The sequence below is a fragment of the Nipponia nippon genome, unplaced genomic scaffold (genome assembly GCF_047370975.1).
Source record: "Nipponia nippon isolate SJK-2023a ecotype South Korea unplaced genomic scaffold, ASM4737097v1 scaffold_4, whole genome shotgun sequence".
NCBI lineage: Eukaryota > Metazoa > Chordata > Aves > Pelecaniformes > Threskiornithidae > Nipponia > Nipponia nippon.
Window position 1 is genome coordinate 40274477 of NW_028262358.1, and position 18477 is coordinate 40292953.

The 18477-nt window shown below is 35.5% G+C and overlaps 1 protein-coding gene across 5 annotated transcripts in view; it reads left to right on the top strand.

The window, feature by feature from the left end:
* The window catches only part of CEP170 (centrosomal protein 170), a 104765-nt gene extending 86586 nt beyond the window's left edge, over positions 1–18179 (top strand). For 3 of the 5 annotated variants that reach the window (XM_087775476.1, XM_087775480.1, XM_087775481.1), the window contains 6 exons: positions 3448–3625; positions 5052–5219; positions 5531–5619; positions 11724–11817; positions 14066–14117; positions 15819–18179. In XM_087775476.1, the coding sequence (XP_087631602.1) occupies positions 3448–3625; positions 5052–5219; positions 5531–5619; positions 11724–11817; positions 14066–14117; positions 15819–16105 (868 nt within the window). In that variant the 3' untranslated portion in view covers positions 16106–18179. The remainder of the gene's footprint in view (positions 1–3447; positions 3626–5051; positions 5220–5530; positions 5620–11723; positions 11818–14065; positions 14118–15818) is intronic. The other 2 variants (XM_087775477.1, XM_087775479.1) reach the window with 2 other exon arrangements.
* Positions 18180–18477: the final 298 nt, after the last annotated feature.

An 18477-nucleotide genomic window follows, 5' to 3' on the forward strand; every position in this document is an offset into this window, starting at 1 on the left:
AACACAGTACTCGAGGTGCGGCCTCACCAGTGCCAAGTACAAGGGCATTATGACCTCCCTGATCCTGCTGGCCACACTGTTCCCGATACAAGCCAGGATGCCATTGGCCCTTTTGGCCACCTGGGCACACTGCTGGCTCATGTTCAGGCAGCTGTCAACCAACACCCCCAGGTCCTTTTCTGCCAGGCAGCTCTCCAGCCACTCCTCCCCCAGCCTGTAGCGTTGCGTGGGGTTGTTGTGACCGAAGTGCAGGACCCGGCACTGAGCCTTGTTGAACCTCATGCAGTTGGCCCCAGCCCATCATTCCAGCCTGTCCAGGTCCCTCTGCAGGGCCTTCCTACCCTCCTGCAGATCAACACTTCCACCCAACTTGGTGTCATCTGCAAACTTAACGTTGTGGTCTCACAGGTGTGAAGCATTGTGTTTTGCTTAGTGTGATTATTTTTTGTTTCCTCTTCTTGGTAATATTTTTCAACATTTGTTTTTCTAGTGTGGTCTGTGCAAAGTGAAAATACTTAAGGGAATCTGATACTATCTTGATAAATCATGAAATAAACATCTTCAAAGGCATCTTCCTAAAACATCTCTTTCCAAGAATCTAAAGTTAGAGATGGATATAGGAAGGAATGTGTGTACATGGGGAGAAAATTGAGGATAGCCATACCATATTACTTTCTCCTTATAAGAAGTGCTGCTGAACCTCTACTTCAGTGAAACTTCTTGGTAGATTTTGCTCACCTAGGAGATATTGACACTGGAAATAATTGACAATTCAATCTAAACTTATTTGATGGTTAGGTTTGCAGATTTTTTTCTTCCCTTGGGCTTCTTACCATTTTCTTCATTTAGATACTGCTTTTAAATTTGTTTTGAAGGCTATGTACTTTATTTCCACTGGAAGTGGTGAGAGGCTTGAATCGGTATTGCCAAATTTGTAATTGTGTGTAGAAATTTCACGCAAACTGCACTAAATGAGCATATTTAAGGTTAAGAAAGCTAACACTCAGCGGTTGAGAAATGCCAGACTACTGTCATCTGTTGTCGCTGCTTCCAACACCAGTTTCCTTGGTTAGCCTCTGCTGAGCCCCCCTGCTCTAGGTCACTAGTTGATCCTTTCTGTGCCCCCATATCTCTCTGTACTGATTCACAGTATTGCTCCCCTGGCTTTAAGTTTAACTTCTATCCTTTATAAGATCATTTTTTTCTCTGCTCCCTTTGCCTTGCTAACCATAGTCTCCCCTCTATCATTGTCTATCCTGTTTTATTTGTTGAATAACTGATTAGATAAGGCAGGTATAAAAGTAAGTATTTCATAAAATAAATGTGCAGCTGAAGGTAGTGTTCAGGCTGTATGACAAACATTTTATTGCATCCATGTTACCATCATATTGTATTTTAACTGGTCTTCCAAGATTGACCCAGTTTGCACTTTTCACAGACTCTACAATTTACAGATATTAATAAAATTGAGAATTGGAAAGAAGTGTTTAAAAAAACTTAATGGAACAACTAAATTTGATCTAAAACCACTTTGGCCTGGAGGGAGTATACACCCTCAGAATAACAGGAGCTTCACATTTATTTAAGGATTTTAAAGTATCGTTACAGAATAAACTGGCTCAGTGTAGGAAGTGTGACATAGTAGACTAAGCATAAAAATGTTTTTGGTGATCCAGCAGTTCAGGACGATTACAGATATCTTAGAGGTATTTCTGTTTCATTGTATTTTTTCTAATAGCATGGGTATTCTTTCACTACAGGTAAGTAAGAACTAGAGTTCCAGGCTGTTGAAAAAGATGGTCATGCTCTCCCCATCCCAGGCCCTGTGTTCTCACCTTTTCCCTTGCATTGGAAACTGTGTCTGTCCCTTGTGTAACTCTGTAGCTGCCGGAGTCTGCTCACTGAGCGAATATAATAGCAACATTTCCTGGAGCGGGCTGGGGGGGTAGGGAATTTGAGGTTTATTTTAGTTTTGCCTCCGTGAATTGGTTTGTCTTGTATGATTGCTAGATCTGATGCAGGAAGCAGTAGAAATCTGCAAGGCAACCTACAGTTGCAAGAGTAAATAGCATGTACCTAAAGCCTAAGTCTTTTGTCCTTGATTATAGAAAACTTACTCCTTATATTTAAGCAATACTTTCTGTTTCTAAAAGTTAATGTAGAATGACTTGAAAACTTCATTTATGAAAAGTCAGGCCCAACTCTCAGCTGCTTTCTAGTTTTCTTTTTCATAGTGGTTTTTGTTCAGTGCTTTATACGGTTGCTATACAGAAACATTATTGAGTACTGACTATAGCTTAATATCACATTGAAACTAATCCCACATTTTGTTCACTTGGCTACTGTTTGACTAGGATGATTGTCTAACAACTTGCTTGCCATCCATGTTAGAGTTGTTTATTATGATATTTTCAGGATTCATTTGAATTCATTTTTATGTAGACATCTGACATTTTATGTAATTTTAATTGCTTGGTAAGAACTCAGTTGAAGTGGCTGTGCCATGCTGAAGCATTGCTGATTTCTGTGGAGAGTTAAGTCTTAGCTGATTGACAGTTCTTTTGATTATGGTGTTTAATGACATTTGTCTTCTGGAGGACTTACTGATAATTGAGATTTCCTGGGGTTTATTTTCTTCACAACTATTCATTAAATACCAAAATTTGTCCCAGAAATCCAAACGTGATTATTAGCAACTTCTCTGGTTTAGAAAACAAGTTATATGGTTGTGTGAAACAAAGGAAGTAGGTGCTCTAGTATCTTTACTACTTAGAATATTAGCTCAAACCTTGGAGTTTTGATGGTACGTATCTATAAGAACACAAAATATAAATTAAAATAGACCCAAAAGATGTAGTAATTAGGTTAAATTAATTAATGTACTAATAGGCACTTACCATATTTTAATTTATTAAAATGAGCAATTGATTTGGTTTCTGCTTTAGTGTTCCAGCCTTTGATATTTTGAATTCAGAAATACTGTCTTGAGTGGTCACAGGTAATAGCCGCATATTCTTCTACAGCCTTATCCCAATTATATGTGTATCTATGCTGCACAAGGTTGCACTTTATTGTAGATTGCTGATGGTTAGCCACAAAATCCAGTGTTGGAATTTGGAAATTTCTCTAATTATGTTTGCCTTTCTAGTTTAAATTCTGCTCACTCAGTCTTAAACTATAAACTATCTCTAGGTCAATGATGTCTATTGTTTTTGACTTGAACACAAAGTGCAAATAAAGAGCTGAAAGAAGCTCACCTTTAACAAGCACAAAGCTTCAGTTAAAAATTTGCTTTTATGGTTCTACAAATAAACTTTCAGTTGGGCATACATATTTTCATAGCACAGTTATCAGAAACTAGAACTTAGAAGCTGAAAGGCTGCAGGTTGGCTCTACGGGTCCTACTGGTACTTGTAGGGGAGAATGTAACACTCTCTTTATTACTAGGATCAGTCAAGATCTGGCTCTCATCGCACGGGAAATCAACGATGTAGCAGGAGAGATAGATTCAGTGACTTCGTCAGGCACTGCCCCCAGTACCACAGTAAGCACTGCCGCCACCACCCCTGGCTCTGCCATAGACACTAGAGAAGAGGTAGGAGATCTTCATGGAGAAATGCATAAGGTTCTTCCTTTTCTTTATTTCTTTTGCTTTTAGCTTTTTGCATAGCCTTTTTTAGTTATTTCCACTCAACCCGTATGCATGATCTCTACATTGTTTTTTGATTTAAAGGTCCTTTACATTTCAACAAACAACCAATCCAGAGATTATTCTATGAACACAGCTTGTCAAAAGAATGCATACTATCTGTCTGTCTCTTTTTTTCCACGAAACATAGGACAAGATAGTTATTTGTTTCTTGCTTGTTTGTAGCCTTAGATGCCATTGGATAGTATCTAAGTGCATTTAAAGATACTAATGTGTATGCACAAATATATATAAATGTATACATTTAATACTTTGCATAGCTATTAAAAACAAAAAAGTCCCTCTTTTCACAGGTGACACTAAAGTTTCGTCTTCTGAACACTGAAACACTTAGGTACCATCAGTTAACAATAACTTTAGATTTTCTTTCTTGATAACATTGTCAAAAACTGCCTTGAAATAAGTTTGCCGTGTGCTTCTAATAAGTCTTATTTCCTTTGACTATCTCTGCTGTGCTCTTCTATGAATATATTGACTAACTTGTTCTAGTAACCATCACAGGTCTAATGCTGGTAAAAATGTTAATCTGAATTTAAATCATCACTTTCTACCATATTACAGTTCACCCTAGTATGTTGTAAATGTTTACTGCATTTTTTTCCTTGTAGTATTCCTTTCAAAATGTGTTTATTCATTTTTGCGTGCGTAAAGTTTGGTTAATACATTAATTTACTGTGTTTAGTATAATACTGTCTTTTTCTGTGGAAAAAAAGATATAAACAGTGATAAGAAATTTATGAGTCGCGTACTCAGAAAAATTGTAACTGCACTCCCATAGATTTTATTTTTAATTCTCGTGGACTTATGGCTAAATCTCAATGAAGTAAAGTGTTCATTTTCTCAGATCCAGTTAGATCACTCTGATTTTTATATTACTAAATTGTTTTCTTCTTAAAAAAAATATTGTACAGTGTGTACATACTACTGCAGGTGGCAGTATCTCCTTTAAGTAGGTATAGGTGTTTCTGTAACACTGTGACTAATCTGGAAAAAACCCTAAATTTGATAGTACCGTACTTAATTCCACAGATATATTCCATTAATCGAAGGAATAAATTATCCAATACCAGTTTATAGGTAACTATTATGTTACCTGCCCATAAGCAAAATTTCTGTGGGGTAGTCTAATTTTGCCATCTATGTCTGGTATTTGAAAAAAAAAAACCTTCATTTTTACAACGTAGTGTTAAATAAGAGATGCCTCATTTTATACTATGCAAGACAACAGAATGATTTTTATTTGATAGGCTTCTTGTAAACTGTTACAGAATGAAAAAAATACTAATCTGATCTTGCATGTATCCAGTAGGTTTCATAAACTCCATTGTCCTTTTACCCCCAGTTGGTTGACCGAGTATTTGATGAAAGTCTCAATTTTAGAAAAATCCCCCCACTAGTGCATGCCAAACCACCAGAGGGGAATGGTCGGCCTAATGATGCTAGACCTCAGCTAACAGATGCCCTCGATCCCCCAACAATTACCCGGAGAAGGACTTGGAGCAGAGATGAAGTGAGTACACAACAGGATTCTCTCTAGTAACATGTCTGTTTTAATCTTTTACAGTTGTCTCCCCACTTAATATTCTAGACACTATCCTTTCTTCCCTACCTGTAGCAGGTGGCATTAATACTGGAAAAAATATTTGTGTATTATTTAATTTGCAAAATGTTCAAATATGATTGCTTGTGTATGATACTGATTAGAACACAAGTATGATTTTTTTGAAGTTAAAAAAAGATTTCAAAATATATGGAATTGTTTGTATTTTATTCCCATTAAACTAATAATATCTTTTTTTTTTTTTTTTAAACTTACTGCAGGTTATGGGGGACAGTTTGCTGTTGTCCTCAGTCTTCCAATTTTCTCGCAAGATAAGACAATCCATAGACAAAACAGCTGGCAAAATCAGGTGTGTTTTTAAAAGTTATTGTTATTACTGAAAATGCTCTGCTCTCATCAACATTCCTACTGGTAGAAGAGATATGTATCATATAGATAGAGGAAATGTATTTAGTAGCAACTTGTGTATTAAAAAAACAGTGTTACCTATGGCCTTTTTAGCGTTCAGAAAGATTTGGGAAGAATAATTTTTCCAGTGTTGCTTGTATGTATTTCACATTATATGAAGATAAATATCAGCAAAGTTTACATGGACAGAACGATATCCATCATACTTCCAGCAGAGGAGCTGTTCCAACACATGCAAATGCTGTGCAAAATCTACACGAGCTCTATGCAAGTCTTTTAAAACTCTTTTCCTTAAAAGATAAGGTTAAAGTGTTGCTAAATGTAAAATCGGGCCCTGTACGTTTGCCAAGTTGTTGTAGGGATCACCCGTTTTTATGAAGAAAAACAAATGGTACAGAGGAGAGCAGTTTCCGTAAATCTTCTCAAAAAGAACTTGCTCTGGAGACAACGTGAAAATTCCTGCTTAGATAGTTAGATACTGCATAATATGTCACAGTAGCTAACAGGAGGTATAGACATGTCAAAAATGATAGCATGTTGCTCTACAACAGCTCCATTTAACTTGAATGAGTGAGCGTACAACCATGTGGTGACCACTTTGGTCAACAAGAATAAAGGAAAATTCTAAATACGAAGTTCAGGATTGTGTAATTCATATGCCCTTCTTCATGTCTTTGTGCAGTTAATAATTTAAAACTTAAAAATAGAGTACATTAAAAAATAAGAAAGTCGTTTGGCTGAACTTCACGTATAATTTTCTGAATGTGAGAAAATACTGTAATTGATAAGTTTGTGTAGGAAGTGTCAGATATGGAAATCTTAGATGAGTGGCAGATTAATCACCAAATCACAAATTTATTTCAGCACAGGGCGAGGTAACTAGGAAAAGCAGCAAAATACTAACATATCTGAAGGTTATATTCTCGTGGGAGTACCAAAAAAGATTTGACCATAGAAACCAAGAAGAAAAAAAATAATCTATATAAATTGGTAAAAACTATAGGTTATCTGCCATTTCTAGTCCTGCTATTTCTAGTAGGAAGGAGTATTACTGAGTGCAGAATCAAGTCTTTAAAAGCCTGTAGCCCATTCTTATTATTTCTGCTCTGAGGCATTTTGTGTGGTGTTGTTACTGGTGGTTACAGGTAACTTTTGCGAGTACCTTATTTCCACTATCTGGGAACGTGTTCCTGGACTGATATTCATCTCATTTCTCTTTTCCCAACTTACCATTTGGGGGCTGCAGGATTATAATATTAGAAATACACCATTTGCTGCCTTTCCCTCTTTGGCTTCCCCACATATATTCTTTGGCGTATCATACTACTTATTTGAATATGCTCTGTAAATTTCAGATACAAATGAGTTTGTGAAATGCAGGTGTACAATATGGTTATTCTCAAAAGCTGTGCCACATTGAGTTCAACTTCATTATGCAGAATCTATTACAAATTATGCAAAAGTTCACACCTTGTTCAAGTTCAATCAACCTCTGAGTGCATGCTATCATTTACTTTAATAGCTGATCTCAAAAAGATGATCAAAAAAATACATGCAGAGGTACTTACGTGTGACCATTCTTTGAAAGTCATTTTAAAAGGCGTTTAAAATTTGGAAGTAGAAACAAAATATTACATTAAGTTTTGTTCTGCGCATAATTCCCTGGGAAAATACAGTGACATCCATGAGGAACTCTGCTTACCAATATATTTTCTTTTCCTTTTAAAGCTGCATCATTGGAACGAGAATCTTGCTTATTGACTGACTTGTTTGTGGTAGGCGTCTAGGATGATATGTATTTTAAATTCCTCAGAAGCAGTAGGTAGTAGATGCGCTACTTTTTTCATCGTGCTGATTTTTCTTGATGGTTGGCAGTTTCTGATCTCTAAATATGTCGCTAGCACAGCTGTAGTTACATAAGGTAAAAAACTGAGTTCAGTACAGTGAGTTAAAACAAATTTATGTATGCAAATTCATTCTGAGAAAAGCAGGTAACTATAAAATGAAGTCTTACACTTTTCTGATTAATTTTCTGAGCTTAAAAGGTAGGTCAGCTACATTGTAATGAATGTGATCATGTATGATATTATAAATATAAGCATACTTATAAACATTTTATATACATTTAAAGAGTGGCATTGCATATTTCTATAAAAATACAGCGGAGAAACTTTAATTAATAAGCAATTATTTAGCATATTCCTCAGAGCTGTGATCAAAACTTCCTTTTTCTGCTACTCAGAATGGATTTGAATAATGTGATGTTATTCATAATGTCATTAGTATTTTGAATCAGAAAAACAACAATAGTTTTAGAATTGTTTTTAGAGAGCATATAAGGCACCTAGGACCTATTACAGATTTTACCTTAGCTTTGTTTTGATGTACATGAGTTCAACCAACTGGTGTGCTTCTACTCCTTTTGCTGGAATTAAGCCAGTTAAAATTTCTGCCCAGAACAGATACAGTGAGAATCAATCGCGATTTGTCAAGCTAGCAGTTGTGTATTTTTCCAAAGTACTTGAAACTGAAAGGAAAGGAGAAATTTATAGAGGCACGACCGTGTTGTAAAAGTCCTCTCTCAAATTTTCTTGTTCACCAATGTAAACCTCTCTCCTGAGAGCACAGACAGTGTAGGGCAATTATGGTCCTTACAAATTGCATCATACATATTAAAAAATTGCCTCCTTCCTATCTGGGTCGAAATGGAGAAAGACGTGCTTCCTGTGAATGAGAACACTGCTCTTTCTGGTATATTTTAGTTGCAATAGCTAGCTTTACAAAAAGACCAGTTTCAGTTTGGCTAAAGTATTAAGCACATAAATATTTTCAGTCATTCTTGACAAGCAGATCTATCAGAAATTAAAATGAGCTGAAATCAATAATGAAAATAAATATGAGGATAAAAGGAAATATATATCTTTTTGCTTGGCTGGTTTCTTCCCCGCTTCATTAGAGCTGCCGTTTCTGTTTTCTAATTTATAGATAATGTTCCAAGTTCCAGTGAGTTCTGTCATCGTTCCTACCTTCTATCAAGAAATAGGACTGAGAGAAGCTTTTGACGCTGTATTCCTCGGCTAGCTTCTCCCAGTGCTGGCCAAACTTTTTTTTTCCCCAAGTCCTAGTGTGGTGTTCAGATTGAGCCAGATTCAGGTGCCTGGTTCTTTCCTTTCACCATATCCTCTATACATTTGTAGTTTTCTTCAGGATAGGGTCATAGCTTGGGTATTGCTAAGTTACGTTTTTATAGTTTATTTTTATTCATTGCTTTGTATAATCAGTTAGGTTCCTATCTACTGGTGTATGCAAAACTACATTATATTTTAAAATTCTGCAACATTCTTGCTGTGCATCCTATAACCTGTTCTTTGCTAACAAATTATTGTGGTGGCTTCTCAGGACGCAGATATGCAGTTTGTTTGCTTTTCTGTCTTTTATACGTTGTAACGAGTGTGCAGAAGTTTTCAGAGATTATGGAGGGAAGAGGTAAGTAGGTTTTGCAGTGAGAAGACCAATGTGGTTTTATCAGTGCTGTACAATCCGAATGCAGCGTTACTGGCTTGCTTTGTAGCAGGGAAGTACCTCTTCAGTCAGGCAAAATCTAGGCAAAGCATTCAGGTCAGTGCAGGTACTGCTTGTCAGTCTCTGCAGTTTGCTGTGCATCCTGCAAAGTGCAGTGAAAGAAAAACGGGGACTGAGCACAACCAAATAAGAAAGTTCAGGCAGATTTGCCCCCAGAAAGTAGGACTGGAAAAGGCAAGAGCAGAAGGTGGCAGGCGTTTATAAGTACGTTCTTTTAATATAAAGAGTAAGAAGGAGGAAGAGCAAAGGAGACAGACATGAAGACCCCTGGGAGGTTAAAATGTACTAAATGAAGAACTGAAAAAAAAAGTTGTAAAAAGGAAATAGGCTTCCTAAAATTATTGCAAAAACAAATTGGTCTGTCCACTTTATAGTGGAAAGAATGACATTTTTAAAATTACTGTTTACATTGTTTTCACTGGTTTTACTGTTTTCACTGTTTTTTCTCATTTTTTTAATAAAATGACCTATGAAATGGAAAGCTTTCAAATTGTGAAAGAGAAGTAAGAACATTATCTCTAAAAGGCAGTAAGACTGAAAACACCACATACACAAGCAAAGGCATTAATCACATACATAAAGATAGAAGTAATTTAATATAACATGAGCAACAAGGTAAATGAAAAAAAACAAGCAGTGTCACAATAACTTCTATACTTTTCCTGCTAGTGCTGTTTACTGCTAAATAAAGCCTTATTTTCTATGTTCCTGCTGATTTCCAGAGTGATATAAATGCTATCAAAGGATGGAAAGTATAGCTGTGTAAGATTCTCTCTATACTGTATTAAAATATTTCCAGGAGTTGCCTGTTTTTTTAGTGCAAGATCCTATAAAGGATTTAATTGGCTCTGCTTTTTATTTGTTTAAACTCATCAGCGTCAGGCAAGTCCTAAATTTTCCATTGTAATTGGACTTTCTGGTATCCAGGTTTGCAGTTGTATGGCTTTGCGAGATTTTGCACTCCCTTCCAGAACATAAAAGCAATCTTGTCAGATCTCTGATGATCAGCTTTGTTACAAGATGATGGCACTACTAGAGGCCATAAAGTGTTTCATGTTTTCTTCACTGTAGTTTTGATTACTTTTTTTTTTCCTTCCCCAAGAAGAAGTATGTATTAATGTTTACTCTTTGTATGCTTTGTACATTAATACACTAAAGTTACTTGCAGCAGTGGTCGTTTGCCTCGATCCCATAGCATTGTGTCATGAGAGTAGCGCTTCCTCTCACTGAAACATCTGACAAAAATGTGGTTTGAAGCAGCAGCGAGTGAAGACCTCAAAGACGGAAGAGCTAAAGCAGCTTCTGGATGGGCTGTCTATGGACCTCTGTGTACTGATGAGATAATACAGGGTACATGTTTCGAAAAACTAGACTTTCCTGACAGGATAATAATAGAGAGTGGGATTTTCCATAGGGTATAAATAACTGAAGAATGATTAACAGAAATGCAGTACTAAGTCTCTCAGCTTTCTTTCAAACTCTTAGTCTTTGAGATGCAAGGTATTGTGAATTTCCAGCTTAAAAATTACAGTAATAACTTCTTTAAAATGTACTACTTTTGGGTCATGATTTTAAATGGGTTGATTTGTTTGCTTAGCAGTTTTACTGCAGCTATTTTTGTACTTTTAACTCTGAAATACCAATTAGAGAAGTGGATTTGGACTCCTCTATGTCATCATAGTGTCACTTAAAAAAAAAAATGAATACCCAGACGTTAAATATCCGCACATTCCTTTTTTTTTATTATTTTAATTGTGCAAATGTAGACAGTTTAAATGATGTTTATGATATGACAATGAAAAGAAACATTGTTTATCACAGCAGGGAAGCAAAACATCAAAAACAGGGAATCTCACAGTATGTTTTGGAGTTTTACAAATATTAGAAGTAACTTCTTTAAACATGTAATACAAGTGATACTGATATTACTAAATCATGTATATACAATTTGTGTGTTGAGACTTTTCAATGAACACTTCTATGAAATGCATTTTTCTTTTAGTTTTCTGAAGTATTTTATTTTTCATTAAATTAATATAAAATACAAATGTAAAAGAGTTGCATTTATTTACCATTGTTAGTCTCTCTCTTCTGTTTTGCAGTTGTTGTAAAATGCAGTGTTTATAGGGAATTCTCTGACTAGTATAAAATAGTTGGATTTTAAAAAAAAATGTCTCCGTGCTGGAGGAAAGAATCAGCTGTGTCTTGTCAACACCATAAGCCAGTACTTAGCTGCAGAACTGCAATTTTAATGTCAGTAATAATGGTACTGCTGAAAGCCTGTATGCTTCCCTGAAAATTTAAACTGTATGGTTGGATTCTGCCAGTTTTCAGTATTTCAGATTTTAGTTTTATTCAGTGCTCCCTATGCTGCTTTCTTGTATCACGTTTCTAATCTTTCAGCTTTAGTTTGTTTATTTTTGTCTATTTTAAACATACTGTTCTTGAATTTCTTTCTTCTAGAATATTATTTAAGGACAAAGACAGAAATTGGGACGAAATTGAAAACAAGTTGCGAGCTGAAAGTGAAGTTCCTATTGTGAAAACATCAAGCATGGTATGAATAGTTGTCTTTTCTGGGACTGAATGAGCCTCTTACCTGATTCCTAAATAACCAGTAGAGGAATGTGTTATTTCAATGATATAAAGGGAAAAATCTTTAAAAGGTTTTATTAGACACTCAGTATATTTCAAGAATAAATCTAATCATCTTTAATAATTACTCAGACTTACTATCTTATAAAGGAACAGTCTTAAGTAATTGTTCAGGGGAAATTCTCAGCTAAAGAATGCAATAAAAGGGGTTCAGACTATACATAGACCATCAGTACTTTTGTTTAACAAAAGGTAACAACCGTTCGTTTGAATGTTGGGTTGCTTTCGAATGAACTTCTTTTACAATCTAAAGACTACTTTACCTCCTGATTATTAATACTTAATATGCAATACTTAATACTGTTAATACTGATGATTACTATTTAGAGAAATAGTTGTATTTTGCTATATGTGAATGAAGATGATCTGTAGACACATTGCAATAAAAGCATTCTTCAATGAAAAATAATCATGTTGGGTTTGTGTGGAAGTAATAACCATAGGGTACCAACTACAACTCTAGTTATTCATGTGGTCTTCTAGCCCTGCCTAATCGGGGCCATTTCATGGCCAGCCTGTGTGAAGTGTGAGGGAATGGAGCACCCGTGTTGTTTCCTAGGACACTTCTCTGCTTCTAAACACAGAGCGCAGGGCTTGAAAAACATCTCTGTATGTGAGAGCAGGCGGAGAGTCTAGCTACATTATCCCGTCTGGATTATAGTGCTGTTAAGAACGTCAGCTTACAGAGGCGGTTTTCTTTTCGGAGGGAAAGGTGGGAGAGGAAACTCCTTCTCACATACTTTGTACTGGACTGCTCAGAAGCAGAACGTGAACACATTTCCTCCGGCATTGAACCGGCTAGCACTTCTCTCACTTAGCTCATCATGAGTTATTAAACTCATCCAGATTGATTTTTCTTGGAAGTGTTAAAAACTTGGCCTGTAATGACTGCAGAATGGTATATTTTTTTAAGTGCAATCATTAGTAACTCAGTGTTATAATTTATTAGATACACTGACAGTTTGTTTGTTTGGGTTTTTTTAAAGTTTAATTAAGCAAGTTACTCATGGAAGTTTCTAATTTTAGAAATATGATAATATAAGGAGTTTCTCTTATCCTATCCATTTCCAGAATAAGACCAGAGTTTAGTGTGTTGTGTTCTAAATGCTTCATTCTAAAATGAAGGCATTCATTAAAAAGAAAAAGATTAGCTGTATATTTATTCTTACATTCAGCATTTTTCATAATTTTTTTCAGTGCATTAAAGCATCTCGCATTGTTTGAAAGTGTATGTTGGGGTTTTTTTTGTCTATGCACTGATTTTTAAGTTTCTGCTCAGTTTTCAGAGCAATATATTGTTCAAATGCAGTGCTTATTTTTACCACAGAATGTTATTAAAAGTTAACAGAGGACAATTGTAACTGATGTTTGTTTTGTCCTTGGGACATTTGTGTCCAGCTCAGATGTGGAATCTTGCTTAAAGATAATGACCTTGTAAAATCCAAGGTAATCAATCTCTTTGCCACCCACAAAAATCACATTACTTAGTACAGAATGGGTTTCTGAAATGGGTTAAGTGGGTTTCTGAAATCGGTGCCTTTGAAAATTCTCAGCTTTTGAAGACCACTGATAGCTCTCCTCAGCAGTTGGATTAACAGTATTCTTCAGTGTAGGATCCTTCAGTTGTAGGATTTACATATTTATAATTTAAGATGTGGTACATTTAATGATGTGTTTCGGAGTGCGTTGCTGTGGCTACATCTGTGTTAGCAAGTAGTGCAGCACAGAGGAGAAAAACTTGTAAGGCAAACGAGTGCTGAGGCCCCAACATTGGTGTGCTGTACAGGGTCTCATGGGCACAGGGCCCAATGGTTGCAGGCAAAATCCCAATGCAGTCATCTTACTATTCTGACTCACATCCGAACAAGGTTATAAATCGCCCTGTTCCATTAATACTGGGTTTAAACTGTAACGTTCCTTTAAAGGTTTGCTGTTACTTCACCCCATTTCTACAGAACCGTGGTGTCTATAAGTCTGTGCTTGAGAAGAAGTAGCGACATGGCTGGGCCACCACCAGCCAAGGGTGTTCTTGATACCAGGAGGGACAACCCAAATAGCATATTGCGGTGGCTGGGGAGAGGGATTGGTTACGACTGAAAGGTAGTTTGAGTCTCTTTTTCCTTAATGAAAAACGTTTTTTTCTTCCCTAGGAAATATCATCAATCTTACAGGAACTGAAACGAGTTGAGAAACAGCTTCAAGGTACAAATCTTTTTTTCACTCTTCTCTTTCGTTGTTGCTTGCTTTAGTTTTTTTTAATATATATATATATGTATATCATGAAACAAAGTTATCACATTTTATTAAAATATATTCACAGTTTCAGTTACATACATTAATATATAATTGCTGGCACACTTGGTAAAGAAACATCACTGAATTATTTTAAAACAGGAGAGTGATATCTTTATATATTGGTGAGAAGAGGCTCAACTAAAAATGAAATAGTCCAGAGAATCCCAAAGGAATTATTTGTAAAACAGTCTTAATAGAAATATTTTTGTGGGTAAATATTGAAATGTAGAATCCTGAGATTAGGCTTTATAAAAATAGTCTTTGCGTATCAGTAATACCCTAATGTGTAGCACAGTTCAGTATAAGGAATGCACTGGGACCATATCTATAGGAAATCTCAAAAAAAAAAAGAAAAAAGTTATCTGATACAATAAAATGAAAATTTAGGATTAGCTCTTGACATTTTCCCTTCACACTACTGAATCCACTCTTGTAATTGGGGAGCCCACAGACTACAAAATAGAAAAGTTACTTTGCTTTTCACGTGCAAAGACTTATCTATGTATAAAATGGAAAGAAGTATGTTGTGCTTACAAAGTCTGCTATTTAGACATATATTCCATTTATCAAAATCAACTTAAAAACTAAGTATATTTTAAAAAGAAGTTGCAATCTTATTTGTGTCTTGTTATACTTAGTTTGTAGTTTAATTTGCAGTGGTCAAATGGATTAATGGTCCATGCTTATATATAATCATTGTATTTGTTGTAAATTTCCTATATTTGTTATTTTTAGTGTTCTGATTTAATCCTACAATGAAACATGTTTTAAAAAAGAAAGTTTAGCCACCTTTATAGACAAATCAGTATTTGTTTCATGCTCAGCTATAGTTAAAAAATGTTCATTTATTATGAATTATATTGTGTTTAGAGAACATAACAAAGAAATAGGGCCCAGAGAAAGAGGCCAGATCATTTCCTTGTGTACACAGTGGTGTTCAAATAGATGTTAGTACAGTTTTGGAAATAAAAAAGAGAGAGGTTCTGTTAAATGTGACAATGTGTTAATAGTACAGTAAAATGAAGTCGTACTGGGTGCTTCAGTTTGCCCTCACTATGTGGAGGGAGAGGGACAATAAGTCCATCGTTATGTATTAAAAAGGATAAATGATTGTTATTTTATACAAATTTCATTCAATCATGGAATTAGCAGCTGTGGATATTTAGGGGGGTGGGGTTGAATGAAGCATAATACAATAATATTGGTAATGGTAATATGGTATGTTATGGTAATATGGTAATACTAGAGAATGGTAATATTAAAGAAAAAGCTCCTTAAACATGACTAAAAATCCCATCTTTCAGTCCCTATAAGCTAATCATAGACAGTTTGTCATCTCTCTCTCCTGTTCACACATCAGGCAGTGTTTAGTTTGTGCAGTTTCATTTCATCCAAAGTTTTAATATATATAAATGCTTTTAAGTATATGTATCAGCTACATATATGTTGGATAGACCACTCCTTTGTAGTGGGCAGCACGCATAAAAGCTCATGTCTGTCATAAAAACAAAAGTGTTACAACAGGATTTTTGTATTTCTTACGGTAACAGAAAACCGTATTTTTTATGGTTTCTTCCCTATCCCTTTCATCTTTTCTTGATTGCTTAGCAATTAATGCTATGATCGACCCTGATGGTACCCTGGATGCTCTGAGCAACTTGGGATTCGCCAGCCCCATCTTACCAGCTCAGCCGAAGCCGAAGTCCAGTCCCGTTTCCCAAAGCACGCGCCCTCAAGTGCAGCCAAACTGCCAGCCTGAAGCTCGGGCTCTTCGACCCGCCGCCGTCCCTGTTGCAGCTGAATTTGAGAATGCTGAATCCGAGTCGGATTTCAGCATACATTTCAATAGGTTTAACCCAGATGGGGAAGAGGAAGATGCCACCCTGCGTGAGTGACATCTCAGTGTTGATACAAAAACCTTTCATGTGGAATGTTTAGGAATAAAGGAAAAATTATAATATTGGTTTTATAATTTAAAAAAAAAAAAAGGCTTGGTCAAACTGCAGTTGTTTTATTAAACCACTTTTCTTTAACTGTGATGCTTTGATTGTCACACAAATCCTTTTCAAATCATAAAGATATGCATAGATACCAGTGTAGGAAAGCAGATTGTGGCAGGTTTGCCCTTTGTGGTTGTGTGCTTTGCAAAAGAATTATTATATCAGCAGTTTTCCCTTAATAGATTTATTTCTTTTTAAAAGCCATGCAAGCAGTCTAACATTTAATGTTACTGAAACCCCAGATCTCTTTGCCAAGCTGCTCTAATGAATGGACTTCCTCCACTAAAGTTTGTACAGAACTGTTGAACAGTTGCATTTGATTCTGAATTAGATGATTTGTATAGGAAACATTATCTCTGACTACAATGACACATTACTGCAACAGGTAAGACAGATTTCAGAAAGCATTCATTCTTGTGTACTGAAAATCTCAAACAGTTCTGTGATTTATATAACCTTGTTGCTGCGTAAATTGTCTTGGGGTTTACAAAGTTCACATATTATGTTTGCACTAAGATTTGCTGGGAGTGATAGGTGAACATATCGATATCATTAAACAGCAAGCAGTGTTTTGGTGTACATAGAAAACTGATAATACTCTACTTGTATTATCATTGCAGTGTTTTAATCCACCTTCCGAAAGGACTATTTGGCACTTTTTGATCTTCTTCAAATGTCTTTTTGATGTTAATGGAAGTAGAAGTATTTCATATCTCATTTCTGTCCAAATGTTTGTTGAAACTAGGAGACAAATTTAAACATACAGCAACATGGGACATTTTAAAGCGTATTGAGGCAAATGGGCTCTCACCAATTTAAATGCAACATAAGCTTACAGAAGAAATTACTGTTCCTTGGAATGATCATGAGATGTAAAATTTTCTTTAGGGGACTTGGAAATAGAGTTGTCATAATTTGCTTGATCGATAGATGCACTCCCAAGCAAATGATTTTATTTGCTTCTGTATATTTTCCTGTAGTCTTGCTAGTAAAGCTGTCTCTGTCTTACATATTTAAAAGGATTCTGGAAGACGACTGCTAACATAGACATTTTGCTTCACCACTGAAAAGCAAGTCTATTTAAAGTTTCCTATATAAGCCTATTTTCCTTATAAGTTGTCCCAGTAACTTAACATTTGGAAATAATAATGAAAATAAAAGTAAATTACTTTGTATTTCCAGAACACTGTAATTTGGAGGAATGTTATTTCTGTTAAATGTAACTAATAGACTGGAATTTTCCTATGTTTGCATCAGTCTCTATATATTAAGGTTAAAGATACAGTTTTGCAGCTTTTATGAAATGGTCTTTAATATTTCAGCAATAATCCTATATGACATTTGTTTAAAAAAAACTACTTTCTGTACACTTTTAAATTGTACAGGCTTTCAGAAGTCAGTAAAAGTTGGACCAGTTAATAAAAATGCAAAAACTTTTTTTGTAGAGATGTAAAAACAAAACCACTAATCTGTTGTATAATGGATTTCATATTTTCTTTAAAAAAATTAAAAGCAAACAGCCTTCATGTATGACTCAATATGCTCTACTCCAGCTAACTGTGGAAGCCTGAACTACACTAGTTTACAGAGGCTACAAGAAAAGTTTTAGAAGGTGCAGAAGGGCAAAAGTAAATCGAGACTAGAGCTAGGTGTTGAAAAACAAGCGTACCAAACCATCACCATAATTCCTTCTTTTGTTTAATGCTTGGGAACATGATTTTTCCGCGGACTCGAGTGGAAAGTAGGAAATGGCTAGGAGGGATTAAAGGTGCCGGCTCTTCATGCGAGATTCTGTTTGTGTTCCTTCAGGCGTTTATACCTTTACGTTCTGTAATAAGCATTTTGCATTACTATGTTCTTATTTTGTATGAACATGTTCTCCTTATTTATTTTTGTTACATTTATTATGTATGTTATTTTGTTATATGCATTTACAACTCCGTTTTTAAATAAAGTGTTTCTGGAACTTTACAAATGTGTGAATATGTAATTGAGAGCTGGGAAGTTCCCACAGTCTTCCTCCAGTCTAACGTACCTTTACTGAAATAGGAAATGACATTTTTTCATAAACTTCTTTTCTTTGGAAAAAGTTACATTATTGCCACTGCTGCATCATTATTCTGTGCTGACAGTATTGGCTCACTTTCCCGTACTCGGGTTCATTTCCACGCTTGAATTGATTTTTGTGTGCAAAGCTAGAGGCAAAAATAATCCAGTATGCCAGTCACCAAACAGTGACTGTGTTTCCCTTTGTAGAATGAAAGTAA